We start from the raw sequence: 23,974 nt of genomic DNA, 5'->3' as shown, positions 1-23,974 counted from the left end.
AAAGGAAAATTGAGCCAAGCTAGTGGTGCACTCCTTTAGTCCCAGCACTTGGAAAGTAGAAGCAGATCAACCTCTGTGAGTTCTAAGCCAACCTAGTCTAGATAGTGAGTTCCAGGGCAGCTAGTGAGGACTATGTAGAGAGATCTTGTCTCAAAAACAAAACAAAGGGTGGTGGTGCACAACTTTAATCCCAGCAGTTGGGAGGCAGAGGCAGGTGGATCTCTGAGACCAGCCTGGTCTACAGAACAAGTTCCAGGTAAGGCAGAACTACACAGCTTGTCTCCAAAAAACAAAAACAAATAAACCCCCACAAATCAAAACCAACCCAAACAAATAAAGAAAAACCCAAAACCAGGATGTGGTAGAGACAGCTTAGCAGTTAAGAGCACTTGCTGTCCTTGTAAAGGGTCTGGGTTCAGTTCCCCGCACCCACAAGGCAGCTCAAAACTGCCTATAACTCCAATTCCAGAGGTGCTCATGTCCTCTTCTAGGCACCATGGGCTCTAGGCATGTATGTGGTGTACATACATACAAAATACAAGCACAAATCTTAAAAAAAGTAAATCTTTTAAAAAAATATTAAACTTTTTTTTTTTTGGCCTGAGGCACAGGAATTATTGATCATCAAAAAAAGTAATTCAATTATAAATCAATATCAAAATGTAGTTTGGCTTTTTAAAAATATCCCTATCCTCTCTATTCCAATTTCCAGCCCACAATTACAAATACCCTCAATTAACACAACAAAGTAAACCAAAACCACCAGGATATCCCAGTTACTTGGCTAAGAAAACAGGAACAAATAACAAATGAGCTCTCCACACACTCAGTGCTCACAACTCCAGAGGCCAGAGATCTGCACAGCTAGCCAATGAATACTGAAAAAGCTGTGTTTAACTCCTTTTATTTCATGTGTATGAGTGTTGTGCCTGTGTGAATGCATGTATACCACATGCATATTTGGTGCCCAAAAGCAGAAGACTAAACTGGAGTTACGTGTGTAGGTGCTGGAAAAAGAACCCAGGTCCTCTGCAAAAGTAGCAAGTGCTCTTAATTGCTAAGCCATCTCTTCAACCTCAAATCTTACTTTAACATAAATAAATACATTTATTACTTTATTCATGCTGGGGGGATGCTCTGCCTACATGTATGTCTGGCACATCTGTGCACCATATACATGTTTGGTGCCTGTGGAGGCTGGAAGGGAGCACTGGATCTCCTGGGATTGGTTAAAGATGGTTGTGAGCTACCACTGAGTCCTCTTTGAGAACATCGAAACTCTTAATCACTGAGCTATCTCAGTTCTCTCAAACCTCACTTTTGTCTGTGTGGTTTTTTAAGACAGGGTTTCTCTCTGCAGCCCTGGCTGTCCTGGAACTAGCTCTGTAGAACAGGCTGACCTCGAACTCACAAAGATCCACCTACCTCTGCTTCCTGAATGCTGGGATTACCATGCCAAGCTTCAAATCCCCTCCCTCCCTCCCTTCCTTTTTCTTTCCTCTTCTATTAAGATAGATCTATTTATCTATTATGTATACAATAGTGCTCTGCCTGCATGTATGCCTGAATGCCAGAAGAGGGCACCAGATATCATCATAGATGGCTATAAGCCACCTTGAGGTTGCTGGGAATTGAACTCAGGACCTGTGGAAGAACAGCCATGCTCCCAACCTCTGAGTTATATCCCCAAATCTCACTTTTTATCCTACATTTTTTTTTCTTTTTTCTTATTTCTAAACCTTCCTTACCAAACATGTCAGGCAGACCAGGTTCATCCCCATTGCTCATTTTAAGATCACCAAACCAGAGATTTCTCTGAAGGTAACTCTCTGGGGTTTCCTAGCCCACTGCAAAGTCAGGTTATTTTGCATCTACCCAGATGCTCTCTACTGATCATCAAAAATGTCCCTGCCTTACTAGGTAGGGCATTATCTGAAATCACGCATGTATGTGCTTCTTGACTGTCCATTTTTGTTTCAGAAAAAGCATAATTTGCATGCACATTTGACTCTGGAGCTGTTTCACCATGTTCTCCTAAATCATGAAAGAAAACTACCCATCTTGGGCTTCTCTCTAACTGTTCTTTTCTGACCTTAAGGCTGGCACCACTGCAGATCTCATCATTCAGATCTTAACTCAAAAATCATCTGTTCAGTCAGTTTGCCCAAAACAGTCCTAATCTGTGCCTCTTGCCCTTGTCTTAGTAACAGAACCCTCTATATTGTATACCCAAATACCCTACACTATACAAAGGGCCCATCTGGGTAATAAACTCTGCACACTTTTCTTGACTCAGGGTCTCCTCATATATACAGCCTGGAGTGGTTTGGAACTTGTGATTCCCCCTGCCTCAGCCTCACAAATGCTGGGATGACAGCTGTGAGCCATGAGAGTTGAAGATCCATGGTGGGAAATTTCCAGGTCTATGTTGAAGATTATGCAAATTGATGGAAACTTCATGAGTGTACAGCTGGAATGTTCCAGGTTGACAGCCAAAATGGTGTTGGACTTTTAGTCCCTTAGCTAGCCCTTTATTACCAGCTGGGGTAACTGACCTAACTTCTGACTGTCAGGAAGAGCCCTTGGAATAGATTCTTAGCAGACCTCTAACTTCTACCCACCCGAAGGCTAACAATGCCATGGAAAAGCACCTGAGCCCTACTGCAGCACTCGCCTGGCTTTGCTGTAACCTGCCCACCTGCTGTCCCCACCCACATTTTGCAAAGGCACTAAGGTGAGACTGTTGTTCTGTGACAAAGTTCATGCACCCTCCACAGCACAACCTGAGTCTGTGTCCCAGCCAGGCTTGCTCACCTGTACCTTAGAAGAGTTTCTTATTATTCCCTTTTGGAAGATGTGTGTTGTGTTGCTAGCAAATGCCTGGTTTACACTCATCTTAAAGTAATTCCAGAAAACAAACCCTACTGTTTCATTAACAACAATCATAGTCTACTTCTCCTTTGCTGCTTTTCACTATCCAAACTATTTTCCTTCTGTTTTTTCATAGGGTTTCTATGTGTAACCATCCTGGAAGTCCAGGAACTCACTCTATATTGCAGGCAGGCCATGAACTCACAGAGATCTGCCTGCCTCTGCCTCCCGAGTGCTGGGATTAAGGGAGTATACTACCTTGTGACCCGGCTTCAAAATACCTTTTTAAATGACTTACCCTCTCTTATAACTACATTACACACTCCTTAAGAACATGCCAGTCTCGGCCTGTACAGCACTTAGAGGAGTGAGTCCCTTACATTCTGAAGGTACCCAGGCTGTGGAATCAGAGATGAACTGAGGCCTAAACCTTGTCTCTGACATCCCTTCTTCCAAGCAAGAGGAAGGTTCCAGATTTCCTGAAACAGCCTCTACTTGGTAAGACCTGGGCACACACACTAGTGAGCATTCTCATGACTTAACTTAATGAAAACTATTTTATTTTGTGCTGAACTACTTTATGTGCTCATTACTCCAGGGACAAACCCTCTGCTCTCCTTCCACAGAATTACATACCATGAGTATTAATATAAATACTCAAAACATGAAGCAGGGCTTGAGAGGACTAAAATTATTTCTAAAAGTATAGCAGAAAACCATGTTACATCCATCTGAACATTGCAAACTCAGTGTTGCCTGGTTGTAGCTTTCAGTGATCAGTTGAACCATAATTGCTAGATATACAACCTTCATATAAATTAAATGTGTCCGTGTGACTGTGTGTCCGTGTCAGACTATTATTTTAAGGTGTGTGACTTTTGTTTATGCTGCATTTGTTTAACTCTGTGAAGCTGTGTTACTGTGCCTGTCTAAAACACCTGGTGGTCCTAATAAAGAGCTGACGGCCAATAGCAAGGCAGAAACAAGGAAAGGTGGAGCTGGCAGGCGAAGAGGATAAACAGAAGGAGAACTGAGGAAGAGTAAGAGCAAGAGAACAAGGAGAAGAGGAGGACATCAGGGGCCAGCCACACAGCCAGCCATGGAGAAAGAGTGAAAGTAAGATTTACAGAAGAGAAAGATAAAAGCCCAGAGGCAAAAGATAGATGGGATAAGTTAAGAAAAGCTGGCAAGAAACAAGCCAAGCTAAGGCTGGGAATCCATAACTTTGTAAGGAATAAGCCTCCATGTGTGATTTATTTGGGAGCTGGGTAGTGGGCACCTCAAATAGACAAAAGAGTAAAAAACATCACACTGTGTGTGTGTATGAGTACACTCCTATCAATATATGTATACAGTATCATATATGAATGCATGTGTGTATACTTGTGCATTATGAGGTTGTCCAAAAAGATCTCATTTCCTTCATGGAAGAAAGACTTGAAACAGAAAGAATTTGCCAGGTGTTGGTGGCGCATGTCTTTAATGCTAGCATTCAGGAGGCAGGTGGATCTTGTGAGTTCCAGGCCAGCCTGGTCTATAGCTAGTTCCAGGACAGGCTCCAAAGCAATAAAGAGAAACCCTGTCTCAAAAAGCAAAAAAAAAAAAAAAAAAAAAAAAAAAAAAAAGAAAGAAAGAAAGAAAAAAAAAAAAAAAAAGAAAAAGAAAAAAGAAGAAAAACAGAAAGAATTTATAATAAAACAAGCAATAAATAAGTTTCTAAAATATCTTTCAACATGTGACTTTTTGATTAATTTTATATGTTATACTAAGAATTACCTTTCAAATATTTTATAAAAGTAAAACTCAAGCTTTAAACCACAAGGCTATGCAAACAAAAACCATACAAGTGCTTTAAAAGCCACCTGCCCACAAGATTTAAAGAACCCTGTAAACAGCACATTCTGTAATAACATACAAACTTGGATGTTTTCTCAACATCACCACACTGGGGACAAAACTGAGTACAAGAACAGATAAATAAAGTGACTAATAGCCAAACCAGTGATTTAATATCGTCTCATATAACTTGATGTTAGTCTCATCTTTCCTTATTCACTTATAAGATATCTTAGAATATTTGTCAGGAAACCCTCTAAAAATATAAGTTTTTATAAAAGTTTTGAATTATTTCAAATCCATCCCTAAACTAAAATTACAATTTCCCTCTAAGCATTACCAGCTGCTGAATTAACAAACAAGAAATTGATGTCTGCCAATAAAATACTCAACTAGTTAAGAGTCAGTTCATGACAGAATCAGACACATGTTTACATTTCCTATTTATTTTGTGTGAATTTCAAATTCCTATATGCCAATGTCTGAAGCTCCAGGAGTTGTTATGTTTTTTTGTTTGGCTGGTTTGCTTTTTTAATGATGAGTTTCAGGTAGCCCAGGCTATTCTCAAATTTGCTACATAGCTCAGGATGACCTTCAACTTCCAATCCTCCTGCCTCCAACTCCCAAGGGATTTCACTACTTACCACCAAGCCTCACCTGAGGTGTTTTTAAATTACTGAACATAGTTTGTTGTTCTTGTCTGGGTGTACTGTGCTGAAATGATTCATCATTTACCATTTTTTATGAGGGTCTCACTATGTAGCTCTGGCGATCTTGGAACTCACTATGAAGGCCAGGCCTCCACAGATACCAACCTGCCTCTGCATCCCATGTTGGGATTAAAGGTGTGTGCCAGACTCCTGGCTATCATTTACTATCTTGTATTAAAGACAGGTCCAGCATCTCTTATCTAAAATGCTCGGGTCTTTACAATGTCTTCAGACTTTGCCAGCTGAGTGAGTATCCCTTCAAGTAAAATCTGAAATACAAAATATTCTAAGTCTAAAACTGAATTATACCATTAAATTGTTTTAAATTCTGAAATATTTAGTATTTCATAATATTTCAAATTTCAGATTTCCATCTAGAAATAGTTATCCTGTATTTTACAAACTTATGCTATATTTGTCTACCCCACCCACACGATTTACAGCAGACAATTCCTTTTAAGTCTGTAATAACCTGAGCTAGTTGTCCTTCACAAAGATCTGGAGAGCTCCATTTCTTCATCATGAACTCCTCAATCTCCAGGCAACATTATCTTTTGCAAACACCAATGTTAATGACTACGAACCTGCATCACTAGCAGAGACAATTTCACCACAACTCCTACTTCATTTCAAATCAGTTACCAGGTCTCACGCTCCAGAAGCATAACAAAGGTCTCACCCTACTCTACCAATGTTGGAAAAACCAAGTGTGGGTTTCCCTAAGTGTCTTGTTTCACAGAGTAAGCAAATGTGGGATTCAGAGAACAAGTGAAGTAATCAGGTAATGACAACGTAGATGTTCTAATATACTGCAAGAAAATTTACAGATTGAATCCAAACTACTGATTTAAAATATTTTCTGGTAGGATTTAGAAACTGCCCATTATAGCCCAACACTAAAATTACACAAATCAAGGTGTGTTTTGGAAAAGCCAGCCAATGATGCAAATGAAAAGCTGACTCCCACCATTTGCTCAAACAGCTGTGTCTCCATTAAGTGCATGCTGGGGCCTGGAAGCAGATGTGGAGAGTTAACTCTTGTGAACATCCTTACCTTCAGCTGAAATCCAGTCTCATTCACAGTCTCCTTCCAGTTGCCTTCCTAAAAACCAAAGTCAGTTTTAGAGATCATCACTGCAAAGTCAACCAGCCAACACAGAATTTTCTACATGAAATAAACTGAGTATCTATCATGCTGATCTTAATTCAAGCAGTATGGGAGAGGCTAAAACTAAACATACAATGCAAACGCCAAAAGTTTGAAAAAAACACACAAGATTTTAGATAACCAGCCTCCTAACACTGAAGATTAATTTTAAGTTTTCATTTAGGTAATTCTAACAGACATAAAGTCATAGTATCTTTAAGTGTAAAACTCTTAGCTCTGATGGGGCTGGAGAGATGGTTTGGTAGTAAATAAAGAAAAGTTACTGCTCTTGCAGAAGACCCAGCCAGGTTTAGTTTCCAATCCCCACAATGTGGTTCACAACCACATGTGATTCCAGTTCCCAAGATCCAAGGCTGCTTCTCACCTCCATGGTCTCCTGCACCCAAGTTGTGCAGATACATGCACTCAGGCACACATATACACATAAAATCAAATAGATAATTTTTTTTTTCTTGAAACAGAGTCTCTGGCTGTCCTAGAACTCACTCTGTAGACCAGACTCGCCTCAAACTTACAGAGATCCACCTGCCTCTGCCTCCCAAATGCTGGGATTAAAGGCAGGTGCTACCACCACCTGGCTATAAATAGATTTTTTAAAAGCTTACCCACTTATGGGGTGGTGAGATGGCTCAGTATTTAATAAAGCATTTGCTGGCATCTAGGATGAATTCCCAGAACCCATGTAACAGTAAAGGAGAGACAGACTCTACAATACTATCTTCTGATCTCCACGTGTGCCATGACAGGCGTGTCCCCTCCCCATCACACACACACACACACACACACACACACACACACACACACACACACTCTCTCTCTCTCTCTCTCTCTCTCTCTCACACACACACACACTAAAAAGAAAAAAAAAAAACAAAAAAACAACTCAGCTAATGACAGAATCCAATAGCTCCAAATTAAAACTAACCAAGCACAATAAACTCCGTACCAAAAGCTAATTTAAATGAGTCTCAAGAATCAGAATTTTATAATTTTTTAAAAGCCTAACTCAAATGAATATTTTTTTTAAAGACTAATAAAAAGAAAAATACCTGTGTTAAAAACAAATAGAAGATTTTGTCTCTACAAAGGACAGGATGTGAGGCAACCCTCAAGAGAAAGTTTTCTAAGCCTATCCGTCGGCGCTCCACAAAGTCTGGATCCATGTTGTCAGCAGAGAGTTTATGCCACACGAACTCTGCCTGGGTAAACAAAGAAACCATTAGGAACAGGCTCAACCACATGTAAATACAGCTCTTACCCTCTGTCTTAGCTAGGATTACTATCACTGTGACAAAACACCACAGCCACAGCAACTTGGGAGGGAAGGGTTTATTTAGCTAACACTCCCAAATTACTTCATCGTCAAAGGAAGTGAAAACAGGGACTCAAACATGGCAGGAACCTGGAGGCAAGAGTTGAGGCAGAGACCATGGAGGAGAGCTGCTTACTGGCCTGTTCCTTGTGGCTTGCTCAGCCTGCTTTCTTATAGAACCCAGGACCAGCAGCCCAGGGATAGCACCACCCACAACGGGGGGCCCTAACATCTCAATCCCACATTCAAGTAATAACTAAGAAAATGTCCCACAGGCTTGTGTGCATAGAGCTCAATTTTCTCAACGGAGACTCCCTCCCCTCAGATGACTCTGGCTTGTGTCAAGTTGATATCAAACTATGCAGCACACACTCATAAAAAGAAACTTCTCTTTAGAAAAGAAGATGGTTAAGGGAAACCACACTGATGAATATGCAGAGACAAGTGACCCCATAGTGCCCAGCCCCAACTGATGCATCTACAACACATCTCTTGCACCTGAGGCTCAGGGACTATGTTGAATAGGGGTGCAAAGACTGTGACAGCCAGAGGACCAGGAAGTCTGCTGTGAGATTACACCTCCTGGGAATGACAGGGAAGCTATACCTATGAACGAACACAGCTGCCTAAACAAGACCTGCACAAGGACATCACTAATACACATGCAAGCATGGGAGAAGGACATCTTTCTGTTGTTTTCAAAAAACACATCATTCATTCATTCATTCATTCAATTCATTTTTTTGAGGCAGGGTTTCTCTGTGTAGTCTTGGCTGTCCTGGAACTCACTCTGTAAATCAGGCTGGCTTCAAACTCAGAGATCCGCCTCTGCTTCCCGTGTGCTGAGAATTAATATATGGGAGGCAGAGGCAGGTGGATCTCTAAGTTCGTGGCCATCCTGGTCTACAAAACAAGTTCTAGGATGGTCAGGATTAATACACAAAGAGGCCCTGTCTCAAAAAGCAAAATCAAAAAAGGAAAAAGGAAAGCAAGTAAGTTAATGGGCTCAATTCCTACTGCTCTATCTTACCCGCTTTTCTGGAAGAGGTGGCACAACAACATGGGGGTAGTAAACTAAAAGGTAGTTTCTCAACAACTCGAACTCACTGTACCGCCTCCATAGTGAGTCTGTGAGGACACTCTGACCGTCAGCATGCTCAACTGACCTGAAAAGGAGTCAAAGAATATTTCCATTCAAAAACAGAACATATAATACCACCTCCTTTAAAACATTATAACCCTGGAAAGCAGATTTCCTGTGCCCATTTTACAAATGGGGATGCAACTATGCTCTGCCTACAAATACACACTCTGTGTTGTGCACTCAGATCCATTCGAGTCCAAAGCTCTCACCTGAGTACTTTCCTTCTGTTATAGAAAACCCATCTGAACTCATGAGAAGTCACTATATTAGAAACATTCTAGCTGGAGAGATGACTCAGCGGTTAAGAGCATTGACTGCTCTTCCAGATGTCCTAAGTTCAATTCCTGGCAATCACACGGTGGCTCACAACCATCTATAATGAGATCTGGTGCCCTCTTCTGACATGCAGGCATAACAATGTATACATAATAAATAAACATTTAAAAAGATGTACTTTATTATTCCTAACTATATGTGTCTTTTTGTGTAGCTGTCATGTGAGTGCAGGTGTCCTCAGAGGCTGGAGTTACAGGCAATTGTGAGATGCCTGATGTGGATGCTGGCAATTAAACTCTAGGTCCTCTGCAAGAGTACTATATGCTCTTAACTATGAGGCCATCTCTCTAGCCCCTACATACTGGTCTTAGCAATCACTGTTTTCACTATTATCATTTTGAGACAGGGTCTTACTATATAGCCTAGGCTGACCTTAAACTCTTGATCCCCCTGCTCTTAATGCTAGTGTTACAGTTGTGAACTACCATGGCCTACACATAAGTAGTAAATAGATATATAAGGCTGGGCATGGTGGCACAGATGCAGATCAGAGATGGTAGATCTCTGTGAGTTCCAAGACAGCCAGGGCTACAGAGAGACCCTGTCCCAAAAAGCAATAAACAAACAAACAAACAAATAAATAAATAAATAAATCATATTAAGCTTGCCACTAAACTTATTAATTACATATTCATAAAAAGGAAATACAATATGAAATATAAAACACAAAAGTTCCCATGGCAAAAACACAAGAATATTGGATCATAGTCCAATTTAGAGAGGCATTAATCAACTATGTCTAAAAACAACTTCAGATTCTCAACTTCAACGTGAAACATTAATTTTATCCTAACTTACAAATGTTTCCATTGGCCTTGTCTTCCAAACTAGACAAATAATATACTGCATCCCAAGATATCACTACATGTTCTAAAGACAAATTCCCATACTCTCATCTTGAGATGGACCCCAGGCTGCTGAAGGAATTTAGCAGCCCAACCTCCCTCTATTGAACAAGGGCTGCCAGAAAGCCCTTCCCACCTAAAGTGAAGCCCACCCTGCGACCCACCTCGTCTCAATGAGGTAAGCAGTGTACGTTTCTTGCATGTTCACAGCGTTTCTTCCAGTTCTCTTTTCTGCTTCAGAAACACTGATCTCTATTTTCTTCAACCAAAAATCATTTCCTGTCATCTAGACAAAAATAAATGGAACAATGCAGCCTTTAGATGGTACTGATAAGTGAGGGTAATAGGAGGATGAATATGATCAAAAGACACTATAGTCATGCATGACAATATAACAAAATCTATTAGTTTGTGCAATTAATATATGCTAGTGAAAATGGTATTGGAAAGCCCATAAGCATACTAATAAAACCCAGCCCTAATAAGTATTTCAAGATGGTTTGGAAGCTCAATGGGTAAAGTGCTTGCCATGCAGGCATGAGGACTTAAGTTTGAATGCCCAGGTCCTCTGTGAGCAGCATACATCTTTAACTCCAATGTCCCTTCTATGGTACCACAGGAGGCCGTGATAAAAGAACTCCCAGACACTCATGGGAAAACTGGCCCAGCCTATGCAATGGAGAACTGTAAGACACCCTATTTCAAACAAGATAGGATGGCAACCAAGGTTATATTCTAACCTCTACACACAGGCACACCACACAAACAAAAACATATTTTCCAAGTTGTCATGGGTTACTAAATGACAACAAGTGATACCTCTCTTTATCAACACAGTATAGTACATCAACTTCTTGAAAGGTATTTTAATAGGTACCTTACACTTAATTATTACAATTCCAACATTTTGTGTAAGCAACTTAACCAGGAATGACATACTGTTAATTATCATTTTGATAATCCTTGTTGTCATTTTGATAAGTCTTGGTTTCTCTTTTAAAAAGTTGTTTGGGCCAGGCAGTGGTAGTGCACACCTTTATTTCCAGCACTTGGGAGGCAGAGGCAGGCGGATTTCTGTGAGTCTAAAGCCAGCTTGGTCTACACATCAAGTTCCAGGACATCTAGGGCTGTCTCAAAAAAAAAAAAAAAATTGGTTGATATGAGTGCCAAGATACCTTAATATATCCAGTAATCTTACAGGAATTGCCAAATGACACAGGCTCTGTAAGAGCTGACTGAACTCCTGTGGCAATGTTAGATTTAAAGAGATCCAAGGAAACAATGCTCTCGTTTGGCATACATTCACCATTTGTAAAGCAGACGTTAAACAAAGAGTCAACTTGTAATAGAATTAACTCTAAAGACTGGAGAGACTTGGTTACAGCAGTCTGGGAGCCTGGCCCACAATTACAATGGAGGAAAGAGGCTAAGACCATTGAACAATGGAACAGAAACAGAGGTATGAAACTCTCCCAAGATCAACTTCTTGGAGAAAGAGATTATGCTAGAATAGAAAGGCAATGCCTCCGGGCGGTGGTGGTGCATGCCTTTAATCCCAGCACTTGGGAGGCAGAGGCAGGCAAATCTCTGTGCGTTCGAGACCAGCCTGGTCTACAAGAGCTAGTTCCAGGACAGTCTCTAAAGCCACAAAGAAACCATCTCAAAAAATCCAAAACAACAGCAACAACAAGGCAATGCCTACATAATGGCCACATCCTGGCTTTATCCTATGCAGCAGATTTGAATGTCTGGGACAGAATTGAAGAAGTAGGAAAGAAGACTGAGTCATTTACTAAAATCATACAGGGCCCAAAAGAAACTTTTACTGATTTCTTACAAAGAATGGCATCAGCAGTAAATAAAATAATACTAAATTCAGAAGCTGTACAAATGATAATTGAATCTCTAGCTTTTGAATACTAATTCACAATGCAAATGAATAATTAGGCCTTCAAAACCAAGGTCAGCATCCTTGGACACATGCCTTTAATCCCAGCATTCAGGAAGAAAAGACAGGTGGATCTCTGTGCGTTGGAGGCCAGCCTGGTCTACAAGAGTGAGTTTCAGGACACCCAGGGCTACACAGAAAAATCCTATCTCAAAAAAGGGGTGGGGGAGGGATTCATAAATAGGATAAAAGGGTAGATTATTGAATCTGAAAAACAGGGGATGATATAGATATAAGATAAAAAGGTAGATTATTGAATCTACTTTTAAAAAGCAACTACTACTTTAAATACTTTACATTGGATTGATTTTTGTATATTGTATACAAATTTTATATATTGATACAAATTTGAGATTAATTTTGTTAAAACATACTGTACATACATTTCTAATCTTGTTCAAGGTATTGTACTTATACTGCTCATTTAACAATGTAATGCAAATTTCTAGTCCTTGAAAGTTTTTATTACCAACAGTATAATAAGGAAATGCAGGTTAGTAATTAGTCACCTATTATAATTCAACTTGTAGTCATAGTAGGTATGTTTTCAAGGTCAAAAGAGACATATTTGAGATAGACAGGTCACCTTCAAATACTTCAGAGATCTATAGAATATGGCATTTAAAGTGTTTTAATAATATAGGTTCTTTTGGTTTTTTTCTTATGAAAATGAGATGTGACTGCTCCTGGCAGCACCAACCTACTTCAGAGAAGATGGTGAGCATCAAAGAAACTCCACAAAGGGTTTACTTTCTCTGTGACAAAAATAAGCCCCTGGGCAAGAAAGTGTCCTTGCCTTGACTGCTGACAGTGTGCTGTCCAAATTGGACAAGCAGGACACAAAAGAGAGTGACTGCCAAACCTTACCAAGGCAAGGCAGGACAGTCCTTCAAAAGTTCTGCTTCACAGAAAAGTCTGTCAGATATTCTAGGCCTTTATTTAGGCCAAAGACAGATGCCCCAACGTTGCAGAGGAGACTTGGGTGACTGTCTAGGCAGCCGGCTATTTCTGTCATTTCTCACATTTTTTGGAATTCGCTTGCTCACACTTCCTGTTTACTCAGTTAATATTATTTCCTTCTTGGGTCTCTGAGGGAGTTGAAGATTAGATAGTAACTGTCATAATTTTCTTTGTTTACCAAACTCAGAAAAGAAACTCACTGAAGAGTTATAAAGTGTATAAGGTTGAGAAACATTAAAAGATAGTTTTGGTAATGCAAATTAAACTAGAAAGTGAATTAGGTACAACCTTTTAAACTCATCAAGACAGGATAGATATGGAGTATTACCTCTGAATTTGTCGACTGCTAATAGATTAGACATTGTTGTACTTATTGCCTATATATATTATACAGTTATTGTACTTATTGTATAGGTTTTCTTATATCAGTTATAAACTTTTTAAATTTTAGACAAATGGGGAAATAATCTAACAAATACAGCTTGTCTAAGGATCAGAGCACAGAGCTAGCCACACTAGTTAGCCAGAGGCCAGGCAGTGGTAGCCCACACCTTTAATCCCAGCACTGAGGAGGGGAGACAGACGCATGTTTGTGTGCGTGTACAGGACACCTGATGTTCTCCTTTGTTTCTGTGCACATGGGGGCATACCCCCACCACCACACACACACACAAAGCAGATCCTTCATATAAAGGAGAGACTGCAGGGAAGGGGTATATGTAAGCATACACATGGAAACCTACCATAATGAAACTCATTATTTTGCTCATTTGTTCACTTTCAAAGTAACACATAAAAAGAGATATTTTTGCTGTGCTGTTTAAAAAATAAAGAATTCTGGCTGGGCGTTGGTGGTGCTCGCCTTTAATCCCAGCACTCGGGAGGCAGAGGCAGGAGGAGCTCTGTAAGTTTGAGACCAGCCTGGTCTACAAGAGCTAGTTCCAGGACAGTCTCCAAAGCTACACAGAGAAACCCTGTCTCGAAAAAAACAAAAACAAAAACAAAACAAGAAAGAAAGAAAGAAAGAAAGAAAGAAAGAAAGAAAGAAAGAAAGGAAGGAAGGAAGGAAGGAAGGAAAAATGAATTCTGAACTAGGCATGGTGGTACATGGCTACAATGCCAAGGAGAGACAGTGGTAGGAAACCATGAAGTTCAAGGCTAGCCTGGACTGCACTGTACAAAAACAAACACATACAAAGAATTGTATTGCCTGGCACACAACAAAAGCTCACTAGTATCTATTACCCAGTATTTGTAGGTTTAGGTTTTTATGATGATGATGATGATGATGAAAACTAATGCATACTTACCACATAAGCATTTAAAAATTAAGTAACCTACCACAGCTGAAACTAATCACTGTGCTTTTATTCATCTGTGTGCATGACATACTCTTCTTTCTGGGGAGATATCTCTGTGACTGAAATGGGTTCCTTGGAGCTACAACTACACTGATCAGAAATGGACTAGTGTTAGCAAACTCCTAAGAAAATCAACATACAGCCTGGCATTGGTGCCGCACATCTTTAGTCCCAGCACTTGGGAGGCGAAGGCAGAGGCAGGTAGATCTCTGTAAGTCTGAGGCCAGCCTGGTCTACAGAGTGAGTTCCTGGACAGGCTCCAAAGCTACAGAGAAACCATGACTCCATGGGGGCAAGGGGTGGTGGTGGGGTGTTTAATCAACATACAAAAAGGTTTATTTTGGAAATTCTAGTCCCTGACTGACTGTACTGTTTCTGTCCCATAACAAGGAAGTACACTGTAGTGAGGGAGCTGTAGTCCAACACTATCATTTACCTCAGGGCTGGGACGTGAAAGAGTAGTAAACACTTCTCACTGAGGTTCCAAAATCCTCTCAAGGGCTCAAAACTACTGACTTGAAGATGCACATGCACACACTACATCCCACCTCTAATGGAAATCTCTGCCACATTCCAATAGTACCTAAGACTTCAACAACTGGACTTTTGACAACAACTGCAGTGGTTCTGGGTTCAAAAATGGTATGCTATGTGAGACTGAATAGTGAAAGCTATAGCTAACAGGATTGGTTCAGTTTGGTACTACTAGCTACCAGAAGTTGAAGGCCCACAATGTAAGTTTATTGCAAAGTCTCAGACTCTGGGAAGTACAGGATCAAGGTAGTGGGAGATTTGGTGTTTGGTGAGAGCCTGCTGCCTGCTTCATGGACAGACCTATTTCACTGTGTCCTTTATCACATAGCAGAAGAAAGGGAGCTCTAAAAGCCAGCTGAGTGCTAGAACACCTATCCCTTGTTTCCTGTCTGCCAACCTGTGAGGTGCAGCCCCCACCATAAGCTCCTACAGCCCTGATATTCTGCCCTGCACACAGGGTCAAGCAACCATGGATTGAACCCTCTAAAACTAGAGCTAGGACAAATATTTCCTCCCTTAAAAGTCAAATGAGTCAGGAAAAGCAGAAAAGTATCTCTAAAATCCCTTCTGTAAAGTCACTAATCCTACTCATGAGGACTTCTAGCTTGATCAAGGCACTTCTCAAAGGCCCTATCATAAAAAGCCACCACCTTGGGGATTAGGTTCCAATCTACGAATTTGGGGAGGAAAGACATATCCAGCCAACAACAACAACTTAAGGAAAAACGAGGTTATAAACTGGGCATGATGATACACACCTGTAATCCCAGCACCAGGGTGGTAGAGGAAGGACAGATCAGGAGTTCAATGTCACCTTGAGCTACATTGTGAGTTTGAGGTAAGTCTGGATTACCTGAAACCATCTTTTAAAAAAAAAAAAAAAAGGCTGGGCAGTGGTGGCACACCTTTGATCGCAGCACTCAGGAGGCAGAGGCAGGCAGATCTCTAATCTGAGTCCTACAGAGTGAGTTCTGGGACAACCAGGGATATACAGAAAAATCCTGACTTGAAAATAAATAAATAATAAGAAATTGAAAAAGGATTATAATATATTTTCTCCCTTGATAACAAATCTTTGTTTTTGTTTTTTTGAATCAGGGTTTTACTATGTAGTGTTGGCTGGCTTGCAACTTGCCACACAAACTAGGCTGATCTCAAATTTATAGAGATCTGCCTGCCTGTGCCTCCTGACTTCTGGGCTTAGAGGCATAAGCCATCATGCCTAGCCAGATACAAGTGTGTTAAGGGCTGGAATAAAGCTTAGTAGTATAGCACTTGTCTAGAATGCACAGGGTCCTGATTCCAAATCCCAGCAATACCCACACACAGCTGGATGATCTGAATTTCTGATTTCCCTTTCTCCATATTCTGAACGCTGGGATTATACACATGTACAAGCATGTCTACTTTACAGGATACTACAGAACAAATCCAAGGCTTCATGCATGCTGCACAAGCACTCTATAAATCAGCTATATTCCCAACCCCTAAAAAGTATCAATTGTAGCTTAACTAGTATTAGTCAGCATTTTGTCACTAAAAAATAAATATCGGAGGGGTCAATGTAAAAGAATTTATTTTGGCTCACAGTTTTAGAGGATTCAAACTATTAAGCTTGTTCTTGCTTTGGAACTGTAGCAAGCCACAATATATTGGCTGGGGGGGGGATGCTCACTTCATAATAAGAGTAGAGGGATGAGATAAAGGGTAGTAGGGTACTGTGGTAACTGAATGACAAATGTCCTGGCCCCAGTTGGTGGCATGTATGGGAGGTTATAGGACCTTCAGGAGGTGGAACCTTTGGAGGAAGCCCATCACTCAGGTGGACTTTGAAAGGATGTATATATAGCCTCATCCTACTTCCGTTCTCTCTGCGCTCTTCCTTGTATGAAAATCTGATCAGCCAGCTTCCTGCTCCTGCTACTATGCCATACCGTTCCTGACATAATAGACTCTTAACTCTGGAAATATGAGCCAACATATATTCTTCCTTAGGTTGTTTTGGCCATGGTATTTCATCATTGAAATAAAAAAATAACAAAAACAGGTGTCAATGTTGCCTTCAAGGGCATAGCCTCAGTGAGTTAACTTTATCTAGCTATTCCTTTCAGGTTCTACCACCTCCAACCAGTGCCACACACTCAGGAACAGACTTCTAATACATGTCCACTTGGGAGACAATCAAAGTCCAAGCTGTAACACTGTGCCTGTAAAATGTCTCTTCCTGGTCACCTCCCTGAGGAGGACACCCAGGGCCAGGAAGACTCGGGGTCATGCCTTGGGCCAATGCTGCGGTCCCTGGCAGGCGGGAGCAGGCGCTGACCCCCTCCCTGGCCACCATCCACCTTGCCAGGGTAGGTGGAAGATGCCAGTGAAGAAGAAAAGAAGAGCCCCGGGAATGGCAGCGGTGGTCGCAGAAGACGCCGACCTCAAAAAGTGTAAAATCTCCAGCTACTGCAGATCCCAGCCTCTTGCTAGACTCATCAGTGGAGAGAAAGATTTTCCAAGAAAGAAGTGCCTGGCCTGGTTTTATGAATATGCAGGTCCAGATGAAGTTGTAGGGCCAGAAGAAATGGAAAAATTTTGTGAAGATGTTGTTGAACCTGAAAATATTATTATGTTAGTTTTAGCATGGAAATTGGAGGCTGAAAAAATGGGATTTTTTTACCAAGGAAGAATGGTTAAAGGGAATGACCTCATTTCAGTGACTGCACAGAAAAGTTACAGAGCAGATTTTATTTTCTGCACTCACAACTGAATGACATCTCATCGTTTAAAAATATCTACAAATAATGCCTTTGATTTTGCAAGGGATAAAGATCAGAGAAGCCTTGATATTGATATTGCTAAGTCTATGTTAGTGCTGCTGCTTGTGAGAACATGGCCACTCTTTTTAGTATTTTATCAGTACCTGGAGCAGTCAGTTGGTAGTACAACGTATTAGAATTCAGCAGAACAGTTTATGTCGATCTTAGTAATTACCATGAAGATGGTGCTTGTTTCAGAGGGCCTGTTCTAGTTGGTGAATTTGTTGAGTGGCAAAAAAATCTGTCCAACATCATAGCAAGAAGATGCAGAAAGAGAGAAGATATACAGGGTGAACTTTCACTTACGAAAGACTTCTCATAGTACTTATTTCCTTTTTTAAAGGAAGTTTTCTTGTTACATATGATGGGTACTGAGCCACACATCTTCTGAGACTGAATACTGACGTTTTTTGTTTCAAGTTACGTTTTTAACATTTATTTCATAACAATAAAGATTCAGATTTGTGACAAAAAAAAAGTCTCTTCCTTTTTCCATTATCCTCATCTGCAGAGCTCTACTTAAATCTGCCCTCAATCAGGGAAGGTGCTAATTTTGCAGGAGAATGTTAGTGCTGGTTGAACAAACTCTCTTGGTTCTGCCAGCACTCCCAAGCTTAGGGCCCTTTCCTTTAAAACAAGCACTTAAGACTTCCTCAGGCAGTGAGTGATGCCCAGTGAACACAAGCCCCTGTGCCAGACTCTTAACTCACTAAAAGCTTTGAACCTAGAAAAGGAGTGTTATAACCTCCATCCTCTCCAGCTTCCCTTCCCTTCTGCTGTGATATACACTACTTTTCTTATAGATTAGGTTCCTCTCCTGTTTCTTTCTTTTTCTAAATTATTGTTATTGTTTGTTTGGAGATTTTTTGTTTTGTTATGTTTTTATTTTTGTTTCTTGTTTGAAACTCACTCTGTAGACCAGGCTGACCTCAAACTCAGAGATCCACCTGTCTCTGCTTCCTGACTGCTGGGATTGACTGCAGTATTTTGTCTTTTTTGTTTTTTTGTTTTAATAAATGTGTTCTTCCTTAATAGGTGAGAATAGAAAAGGAACTGAGATTTCTTATTAGATAATGAAAAGGGACCAAAGAATCACAGGTGGAAAAACAAAAGATACACACACACAGCACATACAAACACATGTGTATGTCCCTATAAATGAACGTGTACACACAAATTAACATAAACAAATATATTTTTGATTCTATATCGCAAGTTCATATTAATATCTAAGTATGCTCACAAAATAATAAAATTTTATCATCATGATCACAATTAAAGTTCTTATGAAGCAGCCAAAAGACACAAGGCTGTGTGCAGTTCTGTAGTACAGCATTTGCCTGGCATGTGTGAGGCTCTGGGGTAGAGGTGGAGGCATAACCACAAGCTTGGAAAACATTTTTAAAAGACTTATTTATTTCTTTTATGTATATGAATGCTCTATCTGCATGTACACCTTTATGCCAGAAAAGGGCATCAGATCCTGCTATAGAAGGTTGTGAGATGCCATGTAAAAATTGAACTCAAGACCTCTGGAAGAACAGCCAGTGCTCTTAACTGCTGAGCCATCTCTCCAGCCCCTGCTTGGAAAACATATTAAACCCTGAAAATATTCAATGTTCATAAAGACACATCTGGCACTGCTGGTGGCACATAAATTGAAAAAACACTTTGGAAACAATCTAGCACTAACTGCTAGGGCTAAACAAACTGCCACCCTGTAATCCTGCAAATCCACTGTTAAATTTAGAACAAAATCTTGGACACTTTGCAATAAGAGATATTTAAGAGGGAGTTTGTGGTAATAATAACTCTTAAAAACAGTGAAATTTTCATTATACAACTATCCACAAACAGAAGAGATAAACCAATTGTAGACTACATAGAAAAACAACAAAAAACAAAAAACAGATGATATGAAAATAAATGAGCTAATTTTTGAGATAATTCCTAAAAGAAACAATACAGAAAATATTTCATTTATGAAACTTCAGAATCAGGTAAAACTAAGGGATGCACTATTTCAGAGATACTTAAAAGTCACATCACCAAGTAAAATGAAGTTTCAGCAGCTCATACCACCGCTTGGGAGGATGGAGAAGCCTGCAAAACTTCAGGGCCATTCCTGTTTACAATTCAAGGTCAGGAGTTCCAGCCACCCCTGGAACTACATGAAACCTTGTCAAAATACAAACAAGCACACATGAGAATAGTCTAAATCTGGGCTGGAAAGATGGCTCGGTGATTAACAACATTAGGTGGTCTTGCAGAGGACCCAGGTTCTATTCCCAGCATCCACATGGTAACTCACAGCCACCCCCATCTCCACTTCCTCTTCTGACCTCCACAGACTGGCACATGGTGTATATTTACATGTGCACACACATGAATTCAATACCCATGTCAGGCAGCTCCAGTTACTATACCTCCAGAAAGCCACACCCACTCACACTCCCACACAGAGACACATATAATAAAAAAGAAGCTAGCCAGGCAGCACTCTAGAGGCAGAGACAGGAGGATCTCTGTGAGTTCAAGGCCAGCCTGGTCTACAGAGTGAGTTTCAGGATAGGTTCCAAAGCCACAGAGAAACCCTGTCTCAAAAAAAAAAAAAAAAAAAAAAAAAGAGAAAAAAAATTAAGAGCCTAATATCAAAACTATGTATTAGCCAAGCATGGTGGCCCATGCCTTTAATTTTGAGAGACAGATCTCTATGCATTCCAGGTCAGCTATGGCTACAAACGAGACAAAGCTTAAAAGAAAAAGAAAAACTATATAACATTATATGATTGCAACTATATGACACTCCTGAAGAGGAAAACAATGGAAATGATGAAAAGCAAAAGAAAAATACCAATGGGCGAGGGAGTGAAGAGCAAGCAAAACATGAGATTTTAGGCGAGTGACGAGTTTGTATGATAGTATATGATGGATCATGCCATTATACGTATTCCCAAACCCACAGAATGTTGGAGTGAAGAGCAAGCAAAACACGAGATTTTAGGCGAGTGAAGATATACAATAGTATATGATGGATCATGCCATTATACGTATTCCCAAACCCACAGAATGTTGGTCACCAAGAGTGAACTATGGACTTTGGGTGCCAATCTGGGCTCATCGAGTGTAACATAAACCACTGTTGATAAGGCAGGTCTGAATGTGAGAGCAGAGACTATGGTATAACCTTCCCGCTTCCCTTTCTATTTTATGGTGAACTTAAAACTGTTTAAAATTTTAAAGTTTTTAACTCATCAGTATACAGAAACTGTTACGTAGTCAAAACCTCCAACTGCTGAGAAATGCATGGTTAGCTCGTCTCGAAACTTAGTCCTTCCCAGAAATGCATCATTCATAAAAATGCACTGGGTACATTTGCATGGACACCTGTTTGGGCGGGGGATGTTAAAAAAAAAAAAAAAAAAAAGGAAGAGACAGGAAAAGGACCAGCAGCAGCAATATGGCTGGACAGGCCATGCACAGAGGGCGGAGCCTCGGGGCGGTGAGTTCTAGTAAGGGGCGCTACAATCAGCTTCCTAAACGCTTGCATATCAGAGTTTACAAATCTGTGAAGGCCTTTTAATTTGAGAAGGATGCACTCACAAAAATACAACGCCACACTCCCCACTTTCCTCAAACAGTTAAAAGGCACAGGTACCAAAGGGGACTTCCAAAGCTATGACTTGGGCGGGGGTGGGGGGTTTAGATCCGTATCCAAGGGAAAACATGGCACTAATCCCAAATAACGAAATGACGGCCAAGTAAAGAGTGCAACAAATGTTTCTTTGGCTGTCCCTTCTCCAACGTGACGCTGACAGGGCACCAGGCCAAGCCCCCGACACTGCGCACACTCCCCGCTCACCCTGGGTGTAGCCACCTCCCGGCGACCCCCTGGGCCCGCCGGAAACAGCGGCGAGCCTCTCGGTGGCCAGATCCCGGGCGACGCGCCCACTGACAACCCGCGGGCCGCGCCCACGCGGCCCTCCCGTACGCCGCGCCTGTGGCTCCATTTCCACTCAGCTCCGGGTCATCCTCCGGCCGCGGGGGCCGCGCCCACCAGCCCCAGCCAGGGCAGCCCGGCCCGGCCCGCTAGGCCCGGCCCCAGGCCCGAAGCCTCTGCCGCGCCTCTCCTCACCGTGTCGACCCCTGCGCTGTCTTCCCGGGTGCCCTCGGCCTCCTCACTGACCGCGGCTTCCAGCACAGCGCCAGGGCCCCCCAGCGGCTCCAGAGGCGCAGGCTGCAATTGCCTCTCCGGGTCTGGAGGTGCCTGCTCCATGGCTGCAGTTCGGCACCGCGACTCCAGTGCGCCTGCGCCTTGCCTGGCCCGCGGCCGCCCCGCCCCTCGCTGTCGGTAGTCCCTCCCCTGCCCACAGAAGCTCCTCCCAGGCAGCGGAGAATGCCGAAGGCTGGACCAGCAGACAGGATTTGAGATTGGGAAAAGTAAGGGAAAGCAAACCAGGAATCCACAGAGGGACTGGTCAGATACGAAACTGGGAATCTGGGAGAACCTGTGAAGACATTAAAAAAAGAGAGAGAGAGAAATGATGCTCAAGTGAATTCAAGAAATAAGTGCTGAAATCATAGCTGGGCTGTGGCGGCTCATGCCTTTAATCGCAGCACTCTGGAGCCAGAGGCAGGCAGATCTCAGAGTTTGGCGCTGTTCTGGTCTACAGAGCAAGACCCGGGGCAGCCAGGGCTACACAGAGAAACCCTGTCTCGAATAACCAAAAAGAAAGGAAGAAATAAATAAATAAGTAAGTAATTTGTTAAGAGTAGGGATCCCTTCGAGTAAATGTGTCATTCAAAAGAAAGGAAGAGCCATCTCCTGGGCCATTTTCCCATGCAAAGACAAGAGCAGCAACAATGATTAACTTTCAGAGGGTTGAGTAACACACTCAGCAAAAGATAACGCTTGAGGGTTTGAGGAAGGTGAAGACAGGCTACACAGGGCGGAGAGTCCTGCCTTACGTGTTTAAACCTCAGACACAGAAGCGCTGGAGAACAGTTCATTTTCTTCAAAAGTCTCCTGTGATTTCCTGAGCCTACCTCTTGACAAGATTCACTGCTGTGACCTAAAGGGAAAAATGCTCACTGGCTGTAGCCAAAACAAAATATAGGACCTTCGGGTAGGTGTTTTTGTATAAAATCTGGTCTCAACTTTTCAAGAACCCAAATGATCTTTCTGGCGAAACAGAAACAGCCTTTCTCAAGTTGTGAAATGCAATTTCCTCCTCCTGGAATGTTTCTCTCTCTCTCTCTCTCTCTCTCTCTCTCTCTCTCTCTCTCTCTCTCTCTCTCTCTGGGTTGCTGGCAAAGTTCAATTCATACTCAAAGCCTTTTTCAAGTTTTTTTGTTTGTTTGTTTGTTTTTTACAATTTGTTTTCATGTCCTCCCTCAGCTAGACTTTGGACTCCTTTAAAAGCAGTGACCCGACCCAATCATCTCCCCCTCTCTCCCCCACAAAGCCTAAAGTATTTAGGTTTGAAGGTATTTTCTTGTTTACCAGGGATTAGTAATACCAGGCAAACTCCTGGGAAACATACTTTCAAATCAGAAGACTCGTATTAATCACAGGAGGGATAGATTTGTTCTCAGTACCCATACTCCTTTCCCAGCCTGTGATTTCAGAAAACTGGATCCTAAAGGCAGCGGGATGATTGCCCTGCACCCCGGTTTCTCCCAATGGGAGCAAGGAAAGGCACCTGACTTTGTGAGGCAGTCTCTGAAGGAGGTCATGGTACTGTGTACTGTTTTGTTTAAATAATAAAAAACCAGCCTGGAGATGGTGATGCACGTCTTTAGTCCCAGCACTCTGGAAGCAGAGGCAGGCGGATCTCTGAGTTCGAGGCCAGCCTGGTCTACATGGTGAGTTTCAGGAGAGCCAGGGCTACATAGAAAAACCCTGTCTGGAAATAAATAAATAAAACTACAACCTAGTAGATTTCTTGTATACCTTATATCTTCATTCCTTCATACCCCTTTGTGTGTGAAAAACAATTTCAGGACTGGGGATGTAGCATTTGAAATGAATACGAATTTCCTTGTGTTGTCTAACTGATGTTCCCACCAAAATATGTTCATAGTGTCTTTACTTAAGACTGTCTTCTGTTCTGTAATATAAAAGCGTCATGACCAGGGCAGC

At 41.5% G+C, this 23,974-nt stretch overlaps 1 protein-coding gene and 1 pseudogene across 1 annotated transcript in view; one reads left to right on the top strand and one right to left on the bottom strand.

The window, feature by feature from the left end:
• Snx4 (sorting nexin 4) overlaps positions 1–22,123 on the bottom strand; it is a 50,897-nt gene extending 28,774 nt beyond the window's left edge. The window contains exons 1-5 of the mRNA XM_051191376.1: positions 21,968–22,123; positions 10,387–10,508; positions 8,928–9,063; positions 7,635–7,784; positions 6,472–6,519 (exon numbers count right to left, since the gene is read on the bottom strand). Of these exons, the coding sequence (XP_051047333.1) occupies positions 6,472–6,519; positions 7,635–7,784; positions 8,928–9,063; positions 10,387–10,508; positions 21,968–22,108 (597 nt within the window). The 5' untranslated portion in view covers positions 22,109–22,123. The remainder of the gene's footprint in view (positions 1–6,471; positions 6,520–7,634; positions 7,785–8,927; positions 9,064–10,386; positions 10,509–21,967) is intronic.
• On the top strand, positions 17,391–18,207 carry LOC127227097 (DCN1-like protein 5; annotated as a pseudogene).
• Positions 22,124–23,974: the final 1,851 nt, after the last annotated feature.

This window comes from Phodopus roborovskii, unplaced genomic scaffold, assembly GCF_943737965.1.
Source record: "Phodopus roborovskii unplaced genomic scaffold, PHOROB, whole genome shotgun sequence".
NCBI lineage: Eukaryota > Metazoa > Chordata > Mammalia > Rodentia > Cricetidae > Phodopus > Phodopus roborovskii.
The sequence above is the reverse complement of the archived record's forward strand: the minus strand, read 5'-3'. Positions and strand labels throughout refer to the sequence as shown.